At 43.6% G+C, this 25,097-nt stretch overlaps 1 protein-coding gene across 5 annotated transcripts in view; it reads right to left on the bottom strand.

The window, feature by feature from the left end:
- The window catches only part of LOC115138237 (ena/VASP-like protein), a 69,439-nt gene that overhangs the window by 19,008 nt on the left and 25,334 nt on the right, over positions 1-25,097 (bottom strand). For 3 of the 5 annotated variants that reach the window (XM_029674892.2, XM_029674891.2, XM_065025600.1), the window contains exons 2-9: positions 19,870-20,038; positions 19,347-19,524; positions 10,593-10,650; positions 4,213-4,289; positions 2,690-3,598; positions 2,090-2,352; positions 1,702-1,820; positions 1,428-1,455 (exon numbers count right to left, since the gene is read on the bottom strand). In XM_029674892.2, coding sequence (XP_029530752.2) covers positions 1,428-1,455; positions 1,702-1,820; positions 2,090-2,352; positions 2,690-3,598; positions 4,213-4,289; positions 10,593-10,650; positions 19,347-19,524; positions 19,870-20,038 — 1,801 coding nt within the window. Of the gene's footprint in view, positions 1-1,427; positions 1,456-1,701; positions 1,821-2,089; positions 2,353-2,689; positions 3,599-4,212; positions 4,290-10,592; positions 10,651-17,683; positions 17,983-19,346; positions 19,525-19,869; positions 20,039-20,127; positions 20,239-25,097 lie in introns of those variants that run through there. The other 2 variants (XM_029674893.2, XM_029674894.2) reach the window with 2 other exon arrangements.

Raw genomic sequence — 25,097 nt, forward strand, 5'->3', positions numbered from 1 at the left:
GTTTCTTGGCCCAAGCATGTCTCTTCTTCTTATTGTTGTCCTTTAGTAGTGATTTATTTGCAGCAATTCGATCATGAAGGCCTGATTCACACATTCTCATCTGAACAGTTGATGTTATTACTTGAACTCCGTGAAGCATTTATTTGGGCTGTAATCTGAGGTGCAGTTAACTCTAATTAACTTATCCTCTGGAGCAGAGGTGACTCTGGGTCTTCCTTTCCTGTTGCGGTCCTCATGAGAGCCAGTTTTATCATAGTGCTTGATGGTTTTCGCGACTGCACTTGAAAGTTCTTGAAATGTTCCAGATTGACTGACCTTTATGTCTTAAAGTAAAGATGGGACTGTCATCGCTTTGCTTATTTGAGCTGTTCCTGACATAATATGGACTTGGTACTTTACCAAATAGGGCTATTTTCTGTATACCACCCCTAACTTGCCACAACTCAACTGATTGGCTCAAACGCATTAAGGAAAGAAATTCCACAAATTCACTTTTAACAAGGCACACCTGTTAATTGAAATGCATTCCAGGTTGGTTGAGAGAATGCCAAGAGTGTGCAAAGCTGGCATCAAGGCGAAGGGTGGCTACTTTGAAGAATCTAAATGTTTTTTGGTTACTACATGATTCCATATGTGCTATTTCATCATTTGGATGTCTTCACTATTATTATACAATGTAGAAAATAGTAAAAATAAAGAAAAATGGTTGAATGAGTTCATGTGTCCAAACTTTTGACTGGTACTGTGTGTATATATATTTGTAAAAAATTATACTGAGTGTACAAGACATTAGGAACACCAGCTCTTTTTCCTGACAGAGGGACCAGGTTAATCCAGGTGAAAGCTATGATCCCTTATTGATGTCACCTGTTAAATCCACTAACCTAATCAGTTTAGGTGAAGGGGAGGCGACAGGTTAAAGAAGGATTTTTAAGCCTTGAGACAATTGAGACATGGATTGTGTATGTGTGCTTTTCAGAGGGTGAATGGGCAAGACAAAATATTTAAGTGCCTTTGAGCGGTGTATGGTAGTAGGTGCCAGGCGCACCGGTTTTAGTGTGTAAAGAACTGTAACACTGCTAGATTTTTCAGTTTCCCATGTGCGCCAAGATTGGTCCACCATCCAAAGGACATCCAGCCAACTTGACACAACTGTGGGAGGCATTGGAGTCAACATGGGCCAGCATCCCTGCAGAATGCTTTCGACACCTTGTAGAGTCCATGCCCCGACGAATTGAGGTTGTTCTGAGGGCAAAAGGGTGTGCAAATCAATATTCGGAAGGTGTTCCTATTGTTTTGTACACTCAGTGTACGAGTAAGTGTGTGCACAAGTCTCTTTAGAGTGCTTGAATGCAATTATTGTTGCTGGATAGACCCACCCTGGGAAACTAATACTTGATATTTTAAAAGAAGATAAACTGTATTACCTCTTCAGGTCTCTCTGAGGCTTTCCGTCTGCAGGAAAAGCAAATTCAGGCATTTAGATAATGAAAAAGACAACTCCAGTCATTTTGTGTTATTTCACAGGCTAGTAGCCTAATTACTTACAATAACATCAAGGAATACCTTTTTGAACTCCAGAATGTTCATTTAAAAAAATGTGGTATTTTGATGTGCTATAGCTGGGGTAGGGATTTTCAATAACATGTATTTCAATTCGATTAAATAAATATTTCTTTCACACTGTTGTTTTTCTCTCACCTGCGTGCTAGAAGGGCGTTCATTTCCTGCATCAGCCCCTCCCCTCCAGCACCACTACCTCCACTCAAGCGGTTGGCATCGTTCTTGGCTCCACCTGTTCCTGGTGGACTGTTCTCATCCTGAGGAGACACAACATTGGTCACCATACGAGTTCCATTTTATAGAAGCCAACCAACAGGTAATGTGTGTATGGTTAGAATGTCCAAGCAATTTTCACATAGATATGAATGGTCTTGTTCAGTGGGTCACACCGTGGCAAAACATTTTCAAACGTATTGCAAAGAAACAAAAAAATTAAGTTTCTTATTGGACATTTAGGTAGTACCTCCTTGTTTCAAAACGTTTTCTTCTTACTGACCATGATCCAAGTCTAAGCTGAGATACTAACCCTTGCAACTTTACGGAGTTTGGCTCCAGCGAGGGCAGCCGCCAGTCCTGAGAGTGGCTGCGCCAGCTCATTCCCTGCCTCCCCTACCGGTGGTCCTCCATCAATCGGCAGTGGAGGGGGCATGGGCGGTGGCACCGTGGCCGGAGGTGGGGGGCCTGGTGGAGGAGGTGGGGCCATGGATGCCATAGGGGCAGGGGGGGGCATAGGCATAGGTGGGGCCACTGGTGGGGCCAAAGCCAGCAATGAGGGAAGAGAAACCGGACCTGGGAGAGAAACAGCATAGGTTCACATCAGGTGACATCAGATTCCTCATTGGCTAACACTGTTGGCGAGCACTGATTGGAACTGATTAGATTAATGGTCTCAGATAAGAATAATTTAATTTAAAGTTAATCAAAATGCAAAAGTACAGTAACAGATGGCTGAATTTTCTATGGGAACTGTTATTGTATTCATAATAGGTATATGCTTCCATCCATATAAGCCAGATCAATGTTGTGTGAGGTGTGTGGAGGTGTGTGGAGTCCCCACCCCGACACACACACAGAACACACACTAGTTGTTCAAGTGCCTTGCTCATTGAGCTCTGCTTATACTTACTGCAGCTGGCCGTGGCAGCCTGAGCGACAGGAGAGGGTGTCTGCTTGGGCGAGCCCCCCTCTGATTGGGCTGTGAAGTATGAGGGGAGAGAGAATTGGGGTGCTGGTGGTGGTGGGGGCGTGGCCTGGTACATCTGCTGCTGGGGGTGAAAAGAGGACGGGTACTGGGGCTGGTGGGCAGAGACAGGGACAGGGCCCTGGGCAGACAGACCAATCAGAGGGGGTAAGGAAGAAGCCTCGCCGTAACCTAGCTGCAGCTGTTGCTGCTGTTGCTGCTGAGCAAGGTTATAATAGTCCTCTGATTGGCCGTTGGCGTGGGGGAGGTGGGACGGGATGTGGGGTTGGTCAGGCTGGTCCAGGGGATGGGTCTTGACGCGGCTGTGGAGGGGCGGCAGAGGGTGGGCCACGGGGACGACATGCTGGTGCTGGGGCACGGGGGGCATGTGCACAGGCATCATGCCCACCAAGGGGGGCGTGGAGGGCACGGGGCCATACATGTGGGCATGGGAGGCTGACCAGGTGCCATGTTTGGGGGGCAGCACAGGGTCTTGCAGGGCATGACCCTGGTGGAGGGACTGGGTGTGGTGGAGGGTCCGAGCAGTGGGGGGAGAGAGGGGGATCTGGCGCACCTGCCGGGTCGGGGCCATGGGCACCCCTGGATGCACGGGTGAGAAGGCCGAGGCCAGGGAGGTGGAAAGCTGGGAGAGCTGGGCGGAGTTGTCGCCAGCCCGTCCGCCCAGCACCTCTCTTTCCTGGGAGGAGGAGGAAGAGGAGGAGGAGGGGGAGGAGTTGGAGGCCACTCGGGCGTAAGAAGGCGGCAGTGTGGCGGCCCGGTAGTGTCTGTACTCAGGAGGGGTGTTTGACGGGTGAGAGGGAGGGGAGGACACCTTATATTGGAGGGTGGAAACCACTATAACACACAGATGGAGGGTGGGGTAGAAAACAAAGGATGGGAAAGAGAGAATAATGAGAAACTAAGCAAAGATAAAGAAATAAAAAAGAAACAAAGACAAACAATTACATAAGAAAAAGAAGCAGAATGCGAACTCTCAGGAAAGCAGGAAGTCGCATTGCCATTCAGCTGCCGATAGCACGCTGACAGAATGAGTGTGGCTCCTGTTTGTGCATGGATAAGCATGAGTAAATAAAGAGGGGGGGGGGTTCAACACAAGCACAGATGTGTCCGAGGTAGCTCTCTCATGGTCGTATTCATTAGGGTACACTGTAGCACAACATTTTACAATGGAAAACCATAGTGAGCATATCTTATTGGACATATTCAAGTAGTTCCTCCCTGTTTCAGTCTGTTTTCTCACCATTGGTGCCAAATGAATACGACCCATATGCGCTGCTACACTAGGCTGTGTTTGGTTACCATGATTGTCATGCTATTCCCATGGAGAGAATAGCATCTTAAGATGTTATCTGACATGGATAAAACGTATTGTGACTTGTGTGTTGACAGATCCTTGTCTAACATGGTAGTGTTTGTCCACAGTAAGTATGTTTGTCTGCAGGCCTTACCTGAGCCAGATGTTTGTCGTTCCCTCTCTTTGTGGGCCACTCCCTGCATCTGCATCTGATGCTGCTCCATCATTTGCCTGCAGATACACAGAGGACACAGACACAAGTTTTAGCCTCTCCCTATTTCCAGCCTTTCAATCTGGGCCCACAAATATATTGTTTCAGAGAGAGAGTGAATAGACACAGAGCATGGGCTCCTGAGTTCTTCTGCAAAAATATAAAATTAGAGTTGGATAAATGTAGATACACTTGCATTTTTTTGCTAGGACATAAACAGCATACTAACCTCAACATCAAAACCTTAGTTCCAATTCACAATTCCATACCTAAAACCTTGACTTTGGACAAAATGACCTGAATGGACTATTACTACCAAGGCCTATCAAGAAAAAAAAATTCTAACAAGCCAAAACCTACAGAAGAAACACAGCGGAACCTGGAAATACCATCCAACACAAAATTGAGTGAGTAATATTCAGTCTGAACCTACTTTCTGAAGCCAAAAAGTAAAAGACAATTACCTCTCGGTAATTTTGTTATATAAAGCTTAAATAAGGCTACCAAGCTGCTAGGAAAGAATCTGACTGAAATTAGCACATAAGTGTGAAGAGAGAGGTGTGAACTCTTAAACTCTCCTGCCGTTGTTAGCCTTAAGAGCCCCTCCCGACCTAAATGCAGAGGCCTTTGAAGTCCCCTCCATCTTTGCAGAGAAGATATCCTCCTCAGAATCCCCAAAATACAACAGCCACAGGACAACTTTGTTTGGACGTTGTAAAGGATCATTCGTAGATACTGGAAAGATATAGCTTGCTAACGATCTCCTTTTCCACGTGGAAAAGACGGACAGGGACTTGCGAGCTACATTAGCTAGCTAGCTGGGATTTTCTACAAGGAATCTGCCTCCCAAAAAAGCTTCTCCTAAGTGGGTGTGACACCTACTCCCGGGTGCCTGCTGCACTGCTGCTTGGATTCCACCTGGCGATCTGTTCACCATCTCCCTGGCCTGTCTCCCCCTGTCTGGTATAGGTACCCTCGCCACACTCCCCCCCTCTCTCCCGAGCTTTCGATCGCCTCCAGCACACATGCACTGTTGAGTTGAGTGACTCTGAACTTGCAATGGCTAGCCCCAAGTTGTTATATTTTTCACTTGTACTCTATGCTATTTGCCTTTTGACTCCTGTGTTCTTTGTTGACTATGAACTTGCTTGTTTACCCAACCGGGGGACAGTCTGTTTATTCCCACACTCGGGACTCTGACTCTCTATTGTTTACACAGATTCTTGGACTCCCATCCTATTCTAACCACCTCTTGTCGGCTTTGTGATCATGTTACCTGATGAAATTGCTGTACAATATGATCTTGTTGCCATCTAATGCACATTTAAATGTTATAAATCAACACTGCAGAGCAGTCCTCTGCCATGCCCTGATTGTATTACAGTTGATTATATATGGAAATGTGCACGTACACCCTGGCCCATCTAGTGTTGCTAGCCCCAATTCTGATTTGTGCTCTGATATCTGCTTCACTGATTTCTGCTCTCGTAAAAGCCTGGGTTTTCTGCAAGTTAACACTAGACGCTTATTACCTGAAATGTATCAATTGAAAGTGTGGATTCACAGCTCCAATCCTGATGTGTTGGTCATTACTGAGACGTGGTTAAGAAAGAGTGTTTTGAACACCGTTAACCTTTCTGGTTTTAACCTTTTTGGGCAAGAAAGATCTTCCAAAGGTGGTGGAGTGGCAATCTTTACCAAGGAACACTTTCAGTGCTTGGTTGTCTCCACCAAGTCATTCCCCAAACAATTTGATTTGCTGGTTTTACGCATTAAGATTTCAAATAAATCTTTGTTGACTGTTGCTGGGTGTTATCGGCTACCATCAGCTCCTCTAGTGTTATCTTCACATCTTCTGGTATGGTATGTTAATTCTTAGTGAGTCCTTTTAAGCACTCTGGTCCATCACACTGACACTCTCTTCTGACCTCATTCGGGAAGTGGCTACTTAATGTGCAAAGGACATAAAAAAACATTATCTCATTAGAAAACCAAAATCACATTCCTATCTTAGCAACAAAAGTTTAATCATTCTTCATATTGTATTCACAATGTATTAGATGGAAACTTGACAGACAAGGGGGGTTACAGTATTTAGTTCATACAGTTTTTAATAACATCACAGAATGACAAGTAAATATGACATCATTATTCTTTAGATCTGCACTGACCATTCCTATCTTAGAAATATTGTTTGAGTATTCACTTTCTGGGTGTTATAGTTTTGGCTGCAAAAGTCTTCTGGGGGACAAAGGCATTCCTTTGGTTGATACTGAAGAGCAGGAGTGAGATTCCCCTCCTCCCTAATTTATGACAGTCAAAACCGGCCCAGTCCCCCCTTTCCTCTTCTGTGGGTGAGAGGGGTGGTCATCAGCCATTTGCCAAGCTGATCTGAGGCCATGGCTCCTCAGCCAGGAGAGTCATGACAATGCATACTCAGGCTGACTAGCTATCGTCCAGGCAAATTAGAAATAAGTGCACTCAGGCTATCCGGAAGGTTAAAAGTTAGTTACTTTAAGGAGCAGTTCTCTCTCTGTGGGTCTAACCCCAAGAAATTATGGAAAATGATTAAATACCTGGAGAATATACCCTCCTCCTCACGGCTGCTCATATCCCTTAATGTTGACAATGATGAGCACACGGCTAATGAGTATTGGTGTCTCTGAGGGGTATTTGGTTTGCTAACTACCTCTCTCAAAGAGTGCAGTGTATAAAGTCAGAACATCTGCCGTTTCAACCACTGCCTGTCACCAAGGGAGTACCCCAAGGCTTGATCCTAGGCCCCACACTCTTCTCAATTTACATCAACAACATAGCTCAAGCAGTAGGAAGCTCTCTCATTCATATGCAGATGATACAGTCTTATACTCAGCTGGCCCCTCCCTGGATTTTGTGTTAAAAGCTTTACAACAAAGCTTTCTTAGTATCCAACAAGCTTTCTCTGCCCTTAACCTTGTTCTGAACACCTCTTAAACAAAATGTCACGTGGTTTGGTAAGAAGAATGCCCCTTTCCCCACCGGTGTGATTACTAAATCTGAGGGTTTAGAGCTTGAGGTAGTCACCTCATACAAGTACTTGTGAGTATGGCTAGACGGTACTCAGCACATCAACGCTGCAGGTTAAGCTTACATCTAGACTTGTGTTTCCTCTATCGTAATCGCTCCTCCTTCACCACAGCTGCCAAACTAACCCTGATTCAGATGACCATCCTACCCATGCTAGATTACGGAGACATAATCTATAGATCGGCAGGTAAGGGTGCTCTCGAATGGCTAGATGTTCTTTACCATTCGACCATCAGATTTGCCACCAATGACCCCCCCGAGTGGCGCAGTGGTCTAAGGCATTGCATTGCAGTGCTAGCTGTGCCACTAGAGATCCTGGTCGAGCCCAGGCTCTGTTGCAGCCGGCTGTGACCGGGAGACCCATGGGGCGGCACACAATTTGGCCCAGCATCGTCCGGGTTAGGGGAGGGTTTGGCCGGCAGGGATGTTCTTGTCCCATCGTCGCCAGGAGCACAGTGTTTCCTCTGACACATTGGTGCGGCTTGGCTTGGTTGTGTTTTGGGGGACACACGGCTTTCGACATTCGCCTCAACCGAGTCCGTACGGGAGTTTCAGCGGCGGGACAAGACTGTAACAACCAATTGGAAACCACAAAATTGGAGAGAGAAATACAAGATTTGCCACCAAAGCTCCTTATAGGACACATCACTGCACTCTATACGCCTCTGTAAACAGGTAATCTTTGTATACCCGTCACAAGACCCCACTAGTTGATGCTTATTTATAAAACCCTCTTGGCCTCACTCCCCCCTATCTGAGATACCTACTGCAGCCCTCATCCTCCACATACAACACCCGTTTTGCCAGTCACATTCTGTTAAAGGTCCCCAAAGCAGGGTCGCTCCTCTTTTTAATTCGCTGCACCTGGCGACTGGAACGAGCTGCCAAAAACTCTCAAACTGGAACATTTTATCTCCATCTCTTAATTCAAAGACTCAATCATGGACAGTCTCTTACTGACAGTTGTGGCTGCTTCATGTGATTGTTGTCTCTACCTTTTTGCCCTTTGCGCTGTTGTCTTTGCCCAATTAATGTTTGTACCATGTTTTGTGCAGCAACCATGTTGGGCTGTTGTCACGTTGGGTTGCTACCATGCTGTGTTTTCATGTGTTGCTGCCATGCTATGTTGTCGTCTTAGGTCTCTCTTTAAGTAGTGTTGTGTTGTCTCTTGTCGTGATGTGTTTTTACATTTTTAATCCTGAGGGGGAAAAGGTTTGGTCGTGCCCTCTTCAAGACTGTTTTGGTGTATTTGGACCATGATAGTTCATTGTTGATGTTGACACCAAGGAACTTGAAACTCTCGACCTGCTCCACTACAGCCCTGTCGATGTTAATGGGCTTTTCCTGTAGTCCACGATCAGCTCCTTTGTCTTGCTCACATTGAGGGAGAGGTTGTTGTCCTTGCACCACATTGCCAGCCTGTACTGCAGGGCCATCACCAGAGTTTCATAACATTTGCGGCCAAAATATATAATCCTGTTTTAGATTTATACACTATATACTATACAAAAGTACGTGGACAATCCTTTTTTATATTACTGGATTTGGCTATTTCAGCCACACTCATGGCTGACCGGTGTATAAAATTGAGCACACAGCCATACAATCTCCATAGACAAACATTAGAATGGCCTTATTGAAGAGCTCAGTGACTTTCAGCATGGTACCGTCATAGGATGCCACCTTTTAAACAAGTCAGTTCAGCAAAATCCTGCCCTGCTAGAGCTACCCCGGTCTGTGATATTATTGTGATGTGGAAACGTTTAGGAGCAACAACGGCTAAGCCGTGAAGTGGTACGCCACACAAGTTCACAGAACGGGATCGCTGAGTGCTGAGTGCTGAAACACGTGGCACTTAAAAATCGCCTGTCCTCGGTTGCAACACTCACTACCGAAATCCAAACTGCCACTGAAAGCAACGTCAGCACAATAACTGTTTGTCGGGAGCTTCATGAAATTGTTTTCCATGGACGATAGCCACACACAAGCCTAAGATCAGCATGCGCAATGCCAAGCGTCGGCTGGAGTGGTGTAATGCTCGCCGCCATTGGAGCAGTTGAAATGTGTTCTCTGGAGTGATGAATCACGCTTCACCATCTGGCAGTGTGACGGACAAATCTGGGTTTGGCAGATGTCAAGTTCAGTCAAGTTCTTCCACACAGATCTCGACAAACCATTTCGGGTATGGTTTATCCCCAGACTGTTGCCACAAAGTTTGAAGCACAGAATCGTCTGGTATGTCATTGTATGCTGTAGTTTTAAGAGTTCCCGTCACTGGAACTAAAGGGGCCTAGCCCAAACCATGAAATACAACCCCTGACCATTATTCCTCCTCCACCAAACTTTACAGTTTGCACTATGCATTCGAGCAGGTAGCGTTCTCCTGGCATCCGTCAAACCCAGATTCGTCAGTCGGACTGTCAGATGGTGAAGCGTGACTCATCCCTCCAGAGTCCAATGGTGGCGAGCTTTATACCACCCCAGCCGACAATTGGAATTGTGCAGAATTTATCTTAGGCTGCTCAGCTATGGAAACCCGTTTCATGAAGCTTCCAAGTTGAGTCACAGCTCTTCAGTAAGGACTTTCTACTTCAATGTTTGTCTATGGAGATTGCATGGCTGTGTGCTCGCTTTTATACACCTGTCAGCAACGGGTGTGGCTGAAATAGCTGAATCCACTCAAGTGGTGTCCACATACTTTTGTTTATATAGTGTATGTATTGGATAGTGGCACAATCTTTTGGGCTTGGGCTCATTAAATGTTGTTAATGTCGGGCTCGGCTCATAAAATGTATTTAATATATGGCTCATCAGGCTCAGGTAGCATCAGGTTTTAATTTTCATGCTGATCAAAGCTCTAATCAAATCCAGACATATTTCTTTTCTTTTGAATGACACTTCCGGTTTTAGCAAAAAATACTAGGTTACGCGGGAGAAAAGTGACTTATTCTCGGGATGGAACATTTGTAAAATACAGGGAAAATATTCAACCCTAATGTGAGTTTAGCACCTCTTTCCACTACTAGAGTGGACTAAGAACACAACACGAGCCACTGGGTATGTGGTAGGCCTGATGTGTTTTGTATCCTTAAACAAACTACCTTCAGACAAATTAAATGAAGAACACTTTCAGTGATGGATACAAGCAAGTTTTCAAACCAGTTTCTTTATCAATGTCTTTTGTTTTGTGAGTTCTACTGTGCACCACGCTTTGTCATCACTATTTGGTGTTTTTATGAAGGTCAGAGGGGCCTTACCTCCTATGTGCATCGGGGTCTTCTGAGGAGGGCCCATTTTTACGTTGGACAGCAGGGCCTGAGGTGAGAAACAGAAACAGATTTTTAGCTTTTAGAAAAAGACAATCTGTACGGAAGGACATATATTCTTGTGTATCGTTGGTGTTTGTGAATAGTTTCTTCACATGCCACACCGTCCCCAGCAGTAAGAGATATATATTTAGCATATTGAATGTAGGCCTGAGGTTACATACAGTATAACAATAACCAACAGATAAATAATGTAAGGGTCCGGCAGCAGTGTCTATTTTGCCTGTGGGTCTGTCTTTTTACAACACTGAGCACATATTAAACTGTTTTGTACAGTATACAGGTGCTGATCTGGTGAGATGTGTCAATTTAGTTTAACAAGAAGTCGTGACAACCACACTATTGCTCATGGCGCTGCCTTATCTTGTTCAATGTAAAAAATAATGACAATACAACCTAACAGCCAAAATAACCGCCTCAAATGCAGACAGGGCTTTGACAGACAGCCAGTTAATTCCATAAATTGCATGCTGGGTCAAATGGCATGTGTCATCTCACAAGGGAAGTGTGTCCCTCCCCCGTCCTCTCTCTTGCTGCTACTGTGTATCCTCACGCACTCCTCTCCTCTAAATTCTCCCGAGAAAGACACATGATTAGCCATGGCATGTCTTGGTTGTTGACATTAGCATATTAGCATTACCATGGGGTTCAATACATTTAGCACTAGACATTATTAGTATGTCTTGCTTGTTTACATTGGAAGTGGTGTATTGTTGTCTGTCAGCTTATTTTGACATTAGGAATTATTTTACAAACATATGCCAGGTTTGGAACCTGCCCGGGCATAAATAGTTGTCCTCATGATGATACTGAGACTTTTTGAGACGGTCTTAATAAGTACAAGGAGTTAATGTCTGGAGTGGGGTGGATGCAGGATAACCTGGTCTGAGATTTGTTTGTGCTGTCTTGTCAACTCCTATGTGGTCATTGGCATGACAATGACCATAGGAGTTGGCTATCCAGTACAAGCAGATCTGGGACCAGGCTATGCGGGTAGGAATAGTCAGTTGTGAAACACACCACATTACATGAGGTATGAGCTATGCCTCTGCCCTGAAGAGACAGACTGTTTTTCCCCATAGCATGATTGATGTAAATCACCGGCATTTCCACAGGAAACCTCAACTAAACAGGGCCAGCAGCACCGTGGACCAGAATAGACCTGACCTTCCCTTCCCTCCTTCCCATACACACCTGGGTACAATTTCTACAGTGCATTCTGCATTCAACATAACAAATGCATGAATCCCAACCTTCCTTTATTGCCAATCCTGAACCAGATTCAAGGGCAAACATGATTGTATTGGATTGAATGTAATATTCTTAATTTCCATTGGGAAAAACGTCTAACTTCACAAGTCTTTGTCAAAATATTCAACAGCAGGATCAACAATGACGGACATAGATGGACAATGGCCCAGTGCAAAAAAAAAAAACAGTGGACAAAACTGTCATTATTACATCATGGTGATGTATACTAGACATTTTTAGACATCTTTTTAGTGACCAGACCAAAATAGGCCGTCTTTGCTTGAAATCGTTATGACGTGCCTTGACATCACTGGTAGTGTATACTGACTGGGGTACTGCATAGTGTGAACTAAGTGGTTACTGAGTCATACCCTACTTCCCCAACTGAGGATGAGACGATATTCTGAGACCGAGCAGTTAAAAAGGGCTATCCGGGAGATCACGTATTTCATTTCAGAAATACCAAACAATAAACTCTAGACGCCCCTTTGCAACACTTGTGTGCCCTTGGGTGTCATTTCCGCTGGGTGTGTTTGGCATGAGGGACATCTTTATATGGATACTGCTTACCCAGTTTTTATTTTTTTTATTTGACCTTTTATTTTACTAGGCAAGTCAGTTAAGAACTAATTCTTATTTTCAATGACAGCCTAGGAATAGTGGGTTAACTGTCTGTTCAAGGGCAGAACGACAGATTTTGTACCTTGTCAGCTCGGGGATTTGAACTTGCAACCTTTCGGTTACTAGTCCAATGCTCTAACCACTAGGCTACCCTGCCGAAAAATACTTATTTTCAACCAAAAATACATATTTTCAAGGAGTCCTTACCATATCCAACCATCTGTAGGTTTGGAATCTTGGTTTGTTTTCAGAATTCGCTTGACATTACTGATGTATTCCAGTTGTCTTTATAATACATGAATCCAATTCTTAATGAGCAACTAAGGCAGGGATGTTGCCTTCATTTGTGCTGATGGCTGTTTTTTAATAAGGTACTGTAACACTTTCTAAAACTAGATTAATTCCCAATCCCAAACAGTCTTTCATGTTTCATCTCCCACAGTCATCGTCTCATGAAGGGGAAATATTTTAATATTCTATCATCATCAAACAGACCCAATCATAGGCTTCACATTTCTGCCACCTTTTTCAAAAAATAGCGCATAAATATAAATAATTCCCTACTGTACATTGTTTCATCACTACACTGCCTATGGGGAGTTTAGTTGTGTGTGTCCCTGTCTGTGTGTGCTGCTCTTCTTTGTTCTCTCAGCCTTCAGCTCTCTGATAGGTGATGTCTTGGGATGTCTTGTTTACATTCTTCTTGACACTACTCTGAATTCCCCTTGTTAGCAGCTGATAATGATCTGTAATGCTTTGGCACCTAATGTTAGCACATATCCAGCTAGCGCTTATGTCATAAAACAGCCAAAATACTCATAATCGCCATTGAGGGCAGTAATCTATCATGGTGTCTATGATCCAACCTGAGCCCACCTCCAACCTGATCTTTTCACGGTTTTGTTTGGAATACATGAAACCAAGAATTTGAACTATATACTGTATAGTATTTGCGATCAAAGGAAACCATTGCAAAGCTAATATAATATCTTTTTGTAGCCACTAGGGATGCACGATATATCGGTGACCATATCGGAATCGGCCGATATTAGCTAAAAACGCCAACATCGGTATTGGCCTGATGTCTAGTTTAACTTCTTCGAGATAGGGGGCGCTCTTAATTTTGGGATAAAAAACGTTCCCGTTTTAAACAAGATATTTTGTCACGAAAAGATGCTCGACTATGCATCTAATTGACAGCTTTGGAAAGAAAGAACTCTGACGTTTCCAAAACTGCAAAGATATCTGTGAGTGCCCCAGAACTAATGCTACAGGCGAAACCAAGATGAAGTTTCATACAGGAAATGCCCCAGATTCTGAAGGCGCTGTGTTCCAATGTCTCCTTATATGGCTGTGAATGCGCCAGGAATGAGCCTGCCCTTTCTGTCGTTTCCCCAAGGTGTCTGCAGCATTGTGACGTATTTGTAGGCATATCATTGGAAGATTGACCATAAGAGACTACATTTACCAGGTGTCCGCCCGGTGTCCTGCGTCGAAATTATTGCGTAATCCCCAGGTCCATGCGCGTTCCATTTCTTCAGAGGAGAAAGTCAACTGCCACAAAGTATTTATCATCGATAGATATGTGAAAAACACTTTGAGGATTGATTCTAAACAACGTTTGCCATGTTTCTGTCGATATTATGGAGTTAATTTGGAAAAAACTTTGCGTTTTAATGACTTAATTTTCGGGTTTTTTCTTACCCAAACGTGATGAAGAAAACAGAGCGATTTGTCTACACAAATAATATTTTTGTAAAAACTGAACATTTGCTATCTAACAGAGTCTCCTCATTGAAAACATCTGAAGTTCTTCAAAGGTAAATGATTTTATTTGAATGCTTTTCTTGTTTTTGTGAAAATGTTGCATGCTGAATGGCAGGCTTAATCCTATGCTAGGCTATCAATACTGTTACACAAATGCTTGTTTAGCTATGGTTCAAAATCATATTTAGAAAATCTGAGATGAGTGTTGTTAACAAAAGGCTAAGCTTGAGAGCAAATATATTTATTTCATTTCATTTGCGATTTTCATGAATAGTTAACGTTGCGTTATGCTAATGAGCTTGCCTAGAGAATTTACACTCCTGGATAGTTTTTTTTTGTAGCCAAACGTGATGAACAAAACGGAGCAATTTGTCCTACACAAATAATATTTTTGTAAAAACTGAACATTTGCTATCTAACTGAGAGTCTCCTCATTGAAAACATCTGAAGTTCTTCAAAGGTAAATGATTTTATTTGAATGCTTTTCTTGTTTTTGTGAAAACGTTGCATGCTGAATGCTACACTAAATGCTACTCTAAATGCTACGCTAGCTATCAATAATCTTACACAAATGCTTGTTTTGCTATGGTTGAAAAGCATATTTTGTAAATCTGAGATGACAGTGTTGTTAACAAAAGGCTAAGCTTGAGAACTAGCATATTTATTTAATTTCATTTGCGATTTTCATGAATAGTTAACGTTGCAATATGGTAATGAGCTTGAGGCTGTATTCACGATCCCGGATCCGGGATGGCTAGAATCAAGAGGTTAACGCCGATGTGCAAAACCGATGTCAAAGCTGCCGTGCATACCTAAATAACATAAAATGTTCCCCTACACGTGCAACACAGCATTCCTAACCTAGTCCACAATGTCTGCTGTATGGATCCAGCATTCAACAAATCGAGCAGTCATTTGAAAGAGTAAGAACATTTCAGAGAGACAACTCAAAGGCAAAATCCATTAACGCCAAGATGATGTAATTCACTGCCCTTGACAATCAACCGTTCTCTGTCGTGGGTGATGTTGGCTTTCGCCACTGGTCGAGCACCGGTACACATTACCAAGTGCGCTATTTTTCAGATGTTGCCCTACCGGAGTTACACAGTAATAGCGTCGCTGCTATTAGCTTCACGGCACACTATCGAACGCCGTTTGGGTCTTTGCGTGTCAAAAAGGTACACGTGAAATAACACCATAACGCGTTAAATACGTTTTTAATTTGACATATAAAATAACAGTTATATTATAGAATGTTGTGTGTTCTGAATTTGCACATGCAAGCCAAGCACCACCACTACTATCAGTAGCACTGTAAAAACGGTACAAAAAAAGTCTGCAAACACCGGCCACGAACAATGTGTTTACAATACCGCATTGGTAATAAAGCATTATTTGTTTGACCGCAACTTCTGGGGTAGCTAGCTAGTTTTAGCTTGGTACCTAGCTAGCACCAATACAACCAGCCTGAAAACAATGACCAGTAGAAACTGCAGTCAATTTCATTAATCTTAGCAATGATTTAGGAATTCTTGTGAGTAAGTATTAGCTAGGTAGCCACTTGTTGTTTGCCTAATGAAATTGAACTTCAGTTCATGAAAATAAATAGCTAGCCAGCTACTTAACCCTGTGGCCCGAAGTCTAACATTATAAGCAACCAGCTAGCTTCATCTGGCTAGTGACGCTCGACCAGACCGGGTTGTGTTGTGAAGCTAGCCACATTAAGGATTGGTCACAATAGTGGAATTTGCGGTTTGCCTTAAAAATAAAAGTACATCTTTGAAAGTGATGCAGAAAGTTACAATTGGTGGAATCATGCCATATTTAGACTAGATACTGGAATGTGAAGCAATGAAATGGGGTATCAGTCTACTCACTGACACCCACAGAACCCAACTGTGAAGAGTTTACGCAAATATTAACGTTGTAGCTCTTATCGCGGGACTGTGAATGTGTGAAATCACCTCCCCAGTCAGCCTATTGTGTGTATTGACATTCATATTGCACTGTACAGCTTTACTTAAGGATTGGGGATCAATGAAATGGGGTATCAGTCTACTCAATACCCAATATATTTTTTTCCAACATCCTCCTCAGAGTTATCATGTAATAACTAAGTAAAAAATGTATGAACACGTTACATTATGTGACGTGTAGTCATAGTCAGGTCCTGATTGGTCAACAAGCTTATTTGACAGGTCAAATAGTGTTATTTGACATATCTTTTTTGACACGCAAAGACCCAAAACGGCGTTGAGAATGAAACAGAACAAATAAACAACGAAACAGCACAGCAAGTAAGTGAAAGAAATAGGTTTTGATGATGTTTTAGTGGTTATGGGACATATGTAGATGCCAACAAAATAACTTGTTGGTCTGTGTGTGTGTAACCTTTATTTAACTAGGCTAGTCAGTTAATAACAAATTCTTATTTATTTACAATGATGGCCAAACCCGGACAAAGCTGGGCCAATTGTGCACTGCCCTATGGGTACTCCCAATCACGGCCGGATGTGATACAGCCTGGATTTGAACCAGGGACTGTGGTGACGCCTCATGCAGTGCCTTAGACAGCTGCGTCCGTGTGTGTGTTAACTATTTAACTGTACTAGAATGCTTAAGGCCCCTAACATTTTAAATATCGGTTATCGGTATCTGTTTTTTTGGCAAGGAAAATATTGGGTATCGGACAAAAATGTAATATCGGTACATCACTATTAGCCACTTACTTTCAGCTCCAGACACAACAAAGTAACTAAACATAAGATACGTTGGTATTAGGCTGGTAAAGAGTTGCCTAATATTTCAAATACAACAATGTGGACCACTTGTCAATATCACTTGGCAACTGCAGCCTCACAGCGACTGCACAATTAAAGGCTTTTAGATTAGTACACAATAGCCAACACCATTAACACAATCGAGGGTTATTATGAACGCTATACAAGGCCTGCTTTTTCTCACACTCTCTAACTCAGATGGTGTTTACCTAATTGCCTAAATGTAAGTTGAGTGAAATATGATGCTAAAAAACAGTATTCAAACCTCAGGACCCCCACATCTAAGCACCCTGTGGTGCTGTAGCCCCAAAACATGATCAAATATAAATGCTACTTTGCCCCTTAGTGCCACCATGGTGTTTAAATGGAAAACTTTCATTGGCAGTTAACAGAAATGCATACAGCTTAAGCTTTACATGATTAGTGATGATTAACAGCTTACACATCTGCATAATGATTTCCAGAACATCACCTCCCTATTTTAGCCCTACAATGCCACCCAGAGAGGTGTTGCCAATTCCATCAGCCTCACATTGCCAGCAGCACCCTCATGCAATAGATCACCCTGATTACCCCCCTCCCTCTATCACCTACTCTACTTACTGAGGGTGATCTTCGCAGAAGTGCACCTTCTGATAGTGGCTGGTGACATCTCTGGAGTAAGAATAATCGTGAGACACTCTCTGCTGTTCTTACAGTGTCTTTAGCAAGCTATTACTGCATGCAGTATACGTACTAACTATGGCTTCTAGTCAGGCAGCTGGCTAGACTACTGGAATAGCATTAGCCACGAGTCTGGTGATCCAACATGGGACCGTAGCATGTATAAAGCAGGAGAATGCCTGCGACTGCGTTCCCTGGACCAAAGAAGCACCTTGGGTTTGCTTGAGGAGCCCCATAGCTCAGCTCACCTCCAACACGGCCCACTCCGGTCACCTCAAAGGTTCCCCAAAAAAGGAGAATGCCATGTGAGATTTGGCAGTCTAAGACAGTTTGGCTCCAAGGGTATTTTAGCCAGGCTGTGCACCAATAGGAAGGCTAGAGGACGGAATGGAGCCGTCACCGAACTCCCCCTCCCAACAGCGTATAAGTAGCAGCCTGTAATAGGAGAGGCACATGTGCTATTTGTTAAGTATGGGTAGAGTCTGGAAGGCTTCATATAAAGACCTCACTACATTTCTGTTGTCATAAACTAGCAGGACCATACATCTCCTCTAACTACAGGTCTTTACATTGATGTGTGCAAGTGTCTTTCCTGGTGTGATAGTGTTAATAGTTGTAATGGTTAGTTTGGATAGTGTTGCATTAGGCATGCAGTATTGTCACAACTGTCTGCAATCAGCCCTCATACTTTATGCTTAAATGACCAATGACCAGGCTACTGAACATATCTAAGTCTGGCAGCCTGGGCCCTAGCCTGGGTTGTGTTCAATAGGGAAAAAACATTTTGAAACTAAGTGAAATGGGGATGTACTATTTGATCTTGTCCAATAAGACCTTTTAAATAATTTTCCGTTGCATAACATTTTTAAACGTGCCCTACTGAACACGACATAGGTCACTGAGTTTATAGTCAAGCAGGGTTCTTTTGTATTACCCATTTCCCACACTTTGCTGAAAGATTTCACCCTGAGCCATAGAGAAACACTAGTTATGGTTCTGTTTTCACCTTAGAGCTTGATATCCAGCAGAGGGAGGTAGAACGGTGGCAGGTGGTTAGTGTTGGGCCAGTAACCAAAAGGTTGCTAGATCAAATCCCAAGCTGGGATTGTATGTTGTTCTGCCCCTGAACAAGGCAGTTAACCCACTGTTCCTAGGCTGTCATTGTAATTAAGAATTTGTTCTTACCTGACTTGCCTAGTTAAAAAAAGAAAAGAAAAAGAACTGAGATGAGATCAACCCAGCAACCAGACTGACTAGCACCTACAGCACTAATGTAATTGGCTGAACCAAGTGTAAACTGAAAAGGTTGAAATCCTTTCTGAAAATTGATTATATCTATAAGAGATATTATATCTTACAACAACCTAAACATGTTCAACAAAATATTTTGTTGTTCCAACAATCCTGGAATGATAGTGGAGTTAAACTGGCCACAAATGACTGGCTAAAAAGATTTGCATTTTGACTGACAATTAGTAGCTAGCGTGTCGAGTACAACTGATAATTAACATTCATCAGTTTCAGCTACAGCCCAGCTAAACCCTTTGACTGTGACATAAACAGACTGACATACAGGTAATTGCCACACTGGAAAGGGTCCCACCTCCGTCTTGCGAGCTGAGCACATTGAGGGCAAACATCATGGCGGTGGAGAAGGTGGTGGCCTCCTCCTTGCTGGCGAAGTTGAGACCGTACACCTGCCTGGCATCACGCCACTGGTGGAAGGTGGGTGTGGCCTGATTATACTTCAGCCCCTTTACTATGGAGTAGTTGATCACAACCTGAGAGACAGACAGACAGCCAAGTACTCATCAATCATTCATTATTTGCCAAATACTATTGTCAGCTTAGATCAGTGTACAAGATGGAATTCCATCAATAGTGCCATAGAAATTACTGGTACATTTCAAAAACATTGTTTGCATTTTTATTTTTATCACAGTGCTGAATTTGAAAGAGATTGTCTTGCATAAGAGATGGACTCTATCTCTATTGTTATCCTTAAGCCAGTATGTGTGATGAATAGGCTTGCAGTGAAACATGTCTTCCCCCATATCTACGTCACACATGTAGGTCCATAGAAATGACTAGAACAGACAAATTCACCTTAGTGTGTGTGTGTGTACCTGCTGGTCCTGTAGTTTGACCCCAACCACGCGGAAGGTGTTGTTGGCCGTGTTGTGGTAGATGTTGATGCGGCTGAAGCCCTGCTGTCCCGGCTTGATTGGCACCCACTTCTTACTGGCGTCATCGTACACCATGACCGAGGCGCGGGCTTGGCAGATACTCTGTTCACTGTGAAGGAGGAAGACACAAGGGTTAGAGGTCAACAACAAAGACATAGGGTTAATGTAAAAAAAAAAAAAAAAAATCCTAAATTTCACCTGTTCTGGCAATGTTTATTTTTAGGTTGCAGGAAGGTTCTGAGAACGTTTTACTCTGCTTCCTTGAAAGTTTCCCTGGGAGGTTTTATTAACGCTATGGGAACAGAAATTATGGGTTATTTGAAGGTTTTTGTATAACTTGTATAACTCTTAAATCTTTCACTGAATGTTTCAATAATAATAATAATAATTGCCCCAGTCTACTAACTGCTAGTGTCCGGCCCCGGCCTGCTAACTGCTAGCTTACCTGCCCGGTCTGTAACTGCTAGCCCATGCTAACTGCTTGCTTGCTAACCCAGCCTGCTAACTGCTAGCTTGCCCCGGTCTACTAGCTGCTAGCTTGTTCAGCCCCGGCCTACTAACTGTTAGCTTGTTAGCATCGGCCTGCTAACTGTCTGAATCGCTGTGTCCCCAGCCAGCCCAACCACTCACTGGACCCATATATTCACTTGGCTACGCATGCCTCTCTCTAATATCAATATGCCTTGTCCATTACTATCCTGGTTAGTGATTACTGTCTTATTTCACTGTAGAGCCTCTAGCCCTGCTCAATATGCCTTAACTAACCATGTTGTTCCACCTCCTACATGACATCACCTGGTTTAAACATCTCTAGAGACTATATCTCTCTCTTCATTTACTCAATGCCTAGGTTTACCTACAATGTACTCACATCCTACCTTACCTTTGTCTGTACACTATGCCTTGAATCGATGCTATTGTGCCCAGAAACCTGCTCCTTTTACTCTCTGTTCTGAACGTGCTAGACGGCCAGTTCGTATAGTCTTTAGCCGTACCCTTATCCTACTTCTCCTCTGTTCCTCTGGTGATGTGGAGGTTAATCCAGGTCCTGCAGTGCCTAGCTCCACTCCCACCCACACAGGTGCTCTCATTTGTTGACTTCTGTAAACGTAAAAGCCTTGGTTTCATGCATGTTAACATTAGAAGCCTACTCCCTAAGTTTGTTTTACTCACTGCTTTAGCACACTCTGCCAACCCAGATGTCTTAGCCGTGTCTGAATCCTGGCTTAGGAAAACCATCAAAAACCTTGACATTTCCATTCCTAACTATAACGTTTTCCGCCAAGATAGAACTGCCAAAAGGGGCGGTTTTGCAATCTACTGCAGAGATAGTAAAACAGAACTTAGTCTGTACCCAAACAATTTGAGCTTCTACTTCTAAAAATTCACCTTTCCAGAAACAAGTCTCTCACTGTTGCTGCTTGCTATAGACCTCCCTCTGCCCCCAGCTGTGCCCTCAAAACCATATGTGAATTGATTGCCCCCCATCTATCTTCTGAGCTCATGCTACTAGGTGACCTAAACTGGGACATGCCGGCCATCCTACAAACTAAGCTTGATGGCCTCAATCTCACCCAGATTATGCACCAATGAACCTGCCAGGTTCAACCCCAAATCAGTAAACACGGGCACCCTCATAGATGTCATCCTAACTAACTCGCCTTCCAAATACACCTCTGCTGTTTTCAATCAAGATCTCAGCGATCACTGCCTCATTGCCTGCATCCGTAATGGGTCTGCAACCAAACAACCACCCCTCATCACTGTCAAACGCTCCCTGAAACATTTCTGCGAGCAGGCCTTTCTAATCGACCTGGCCGGGGTATCCTGGAATGACATTGACCTCATCCCGTCAGTAGATGATGCCTGGCTATTCTTTAAAAGTGCCTTCCTCACCATCTTAAATATGAATGCCCCTCTCAAAAAATTTAGAACTAGGAATAGATATAGTCCTTGGTTCACTCCAGACCTGTCTGCCCTTGACCAGCACAAAAACGTCCTGTGGCATTCTGCATTTGCATCGAATAGCCCCCGTGATATGCAACTTTTCAGGGAAGTTAGGAACAAATATACACAGGCAGTTAGAAAAGCTAAGGCAAGCTTTTTCAAACAGAAATTTGCATCCTGTAGTACTAACTCAAAAAAGTTCTGGGACACTGTAAAGTCCATGGAGAATAAGAGCACCCCATCCCAGCTGCCCACTGCTCTGAGGCTAGGGAACACAGTCACCACTGATAAATCCACTATAATTGACAATTTCAACAAGCATTTCTCTACGGCTGGACATGCTTTCCACCTGGCTACCCCTACCCTGGTCAACTGCCCAGCACCCTCCACAGCAACCCGCCAAAGCCCCCACCATTTCTCCTTTACCCAAATCCAGATAGCTGATGTTCTGAAAGAGCTGCAAAATCTGGACCCCTACAAATCAGCCGGGCTCGACAATCTGGACCCTCTCTTTCTAAACATATCTGCCGAAATTGTTGCAACCCCTATTACTAGCCTGTTCAACCTCTCTTTTGTATCGTCTGAGATTCCCAAAGATTGGAAAGCTGCCGCGGTCATCCCCCTCTTCAAAGGGGGGGACACTCTTGACCCAAACTGCTACAGACCTATATCTATCCTACCATGCCTCTCTAAGGTCTTCGAAAGCCAAGTCAACAAACAGATTACCGACCATTTCGAATACCACCATACCTTCTCCGCTATGCAATCTGGTTTCAGAGCTGGTCATGGGTGCACCTCAGCCACGCTCAAGGTTCTAAACGACATCATAACTGCCATCGATAAGAGACATTACTGTGCAGCCGTATTCATCGACCTGGCCAAGGCTTTCGACTCTGTCAATCACAACATTCTTATTGGCAGACTCGACAGCCTTGGTTTCTCAAATGATTGCCTCGCCTGGTTCACCAACTACTTCTCTGATAGAGTTCAGTGTGTCAAATCGGAGGGTCTGCTGTCCGGACCTCTGGCAGTCTCTATGGGGGTGCCACAGGGTTCAATTCTTGGACCGACTCTCTTCTCTGTATACATCAATGAGGTCGCTCTTGCTGCTGGTGAGTCTCTGATCCACCTCTACGCAGACGACACCATTCTGTATACTTCTGGCCCTTCTTTGGACACTGTGTTAACAACCCTCCAGGCAAGCTTCAATGCCATACAACTCTCCTTCCGTGGCCTCCTATTGCTCTTAAATACAAGTAAAACTAAATGCATGCTCTTCAACCGATCGCTACCTGCACCTACCCGCCTGTCCAACATCACTACTCTGGACGGCTCTGACTTAGAATACGTGGACAACTACAAATACTTAGGTGTCTGGTTAGACTGTAAACTCTCCTTCCAGACCCATATCAAACATCTCCAATCCAAAGTTAAATCTAGAATTGGCTTCCTATTTCGCAACAAAGCATCCTTCACTCATGCTGCCAAACATACCCTTGTAAAACTGACCATCCTATTTAATCCTCGACTTTGGCGATGTCATTTACAAAATAGCCTCCAATACCCTACTCAACAAATTGGATGCAGTCTATCACAGTGCAATCCGTTTTGTCACCAAAGCCCCATATACTACCCACCATTGCGACCTGTACGCTCTCGTTGGCTGGCCCTCGCTTCATACTCGTCGCCAAACCCACTGGCTCCATGTCATCTACAAGACCCTGCTAGGTAAAGTCCCCCCTTATCTCAGCTCGCTGGTCACCATAGCATCTCCCACCTCTAGCACACGCTCCAGCAGGTATATCTCTCTAGTCACCCCTAAAACCAATTCTTTCTTTGGCCGCCTCTCCTTCCAGTTCTCTGCTGCCAATGACTGGAACGAACTACAAAAATCTCTGAAACTGGAAACACTTATCTCCCTCACTAGCTTTAAGCACCAACTGTCAGAGCAGCTCACAGATTACTGCACCTGTACATAGCCCACCTATAATTTAGCCCAAACAACTACCTCTTTCCCAACTGTATTTAATTTATATATTTATTTTGCTCCTTTGCACCCCATTATTTTTATTTCTACTTTGCACATTCTTCCATTGCAAAACTACCATTCCAGTGTTTTACTTGCTATATTGTATTTACTTTGCCACCATGGCCTTTTTTGCCTTTACCTCCATTCTCACCTCATTTGCTCACATTTTATATAGACTTGTTTATACTGTATTATTGACTGTATGTTTGTTTTACTCCATGTGTAACTCTGTGTCGTTGTATCTGTCGAACTGCTTTGCTTTATCTTGGCCAGGTCGCAATTGTAAATGAGAACGTTCTCAACTTGCCTACCTGGTTAAATAAAGGTAAAATAAAATAAAATAAACAAACCAGAGAGAACTAAATACACATTTTCAAAGTCTTTTCAACCCAAAATATGTATTTTCAACATCTTTTGCTCATCGGGAAAATGTTTCCAGTACACCAACAGCCTGGACAGCAGGGCTTTACAAAGTCTTTCCTGGGGCACCCAGGGTGCACATTTTGGTTTGTGCCCTAGCACTATACAGCTGATTCAAATAATCCAATCTTGCTAATAAGTTTGTGACTCAGCCGTGCACCCGGAGGGTGATTTAAGAGTATGAATAACAATATGGTGTGATATTCCTGACAGCATGACAGGGTATTGATGTTTCACACATGGAGCTCTAAAAGGCGAGATTTGCTTATGCCCTCAGGGGACTGTGAAGTGACAAAGTTTTAAAATGTTCACCTTGATTACCAAAGGGACAGCGAAGCTCTGCCATTTGAGCTAACTGCTTTAAATAATTATCTTACTCAGCTACTTCAGGCGACCCAACATTCTTAGTCTTTATTGTGCAGACTGGCAAATTAGCACAGCATTCACAGCTGTCATTTCAAGACACCAATACTTAAAGGATCTATTTTGCAAAGTGGGTGCCTCAACATAGAAAGCCTTTTCAATATCCAAAATAAGTATTTAAAATATCGCAGCTAAATCAAGATTCCACCACAGACAGACAATGGGTCATCTAGACTCTAAGGCCCCTAGGACATCACTAGCATTCAAATGCCAGCATGTGGCCTTCCTCTGTGATCTCCTTCCTCCCTAGGAGGTGGAGGACATGGAGACTGACACTTCAGCCATGCCTCAGCACAGCGAATGGGTGAGGCAGTATGAGTGCAGGATTCAGAACCTCTTGCACCAACAT

Source organism: Oncorhynchus nerka, linkage group LG12, assembly GCF_034236695.1.
Source record: "Oncorhynchus nerka isolate Pitt River linkage group LG12, Oner_Uvic_2.0, whole genome shotgun sequence".
Taxonomy (NCBI): domain Eukaryota; kingdom Metazoa; phylum Chordata; class Actinopteri; order Salmoniformes; family Salmonidae; genus Oncorhynchus; species Oncorhynchus nerka.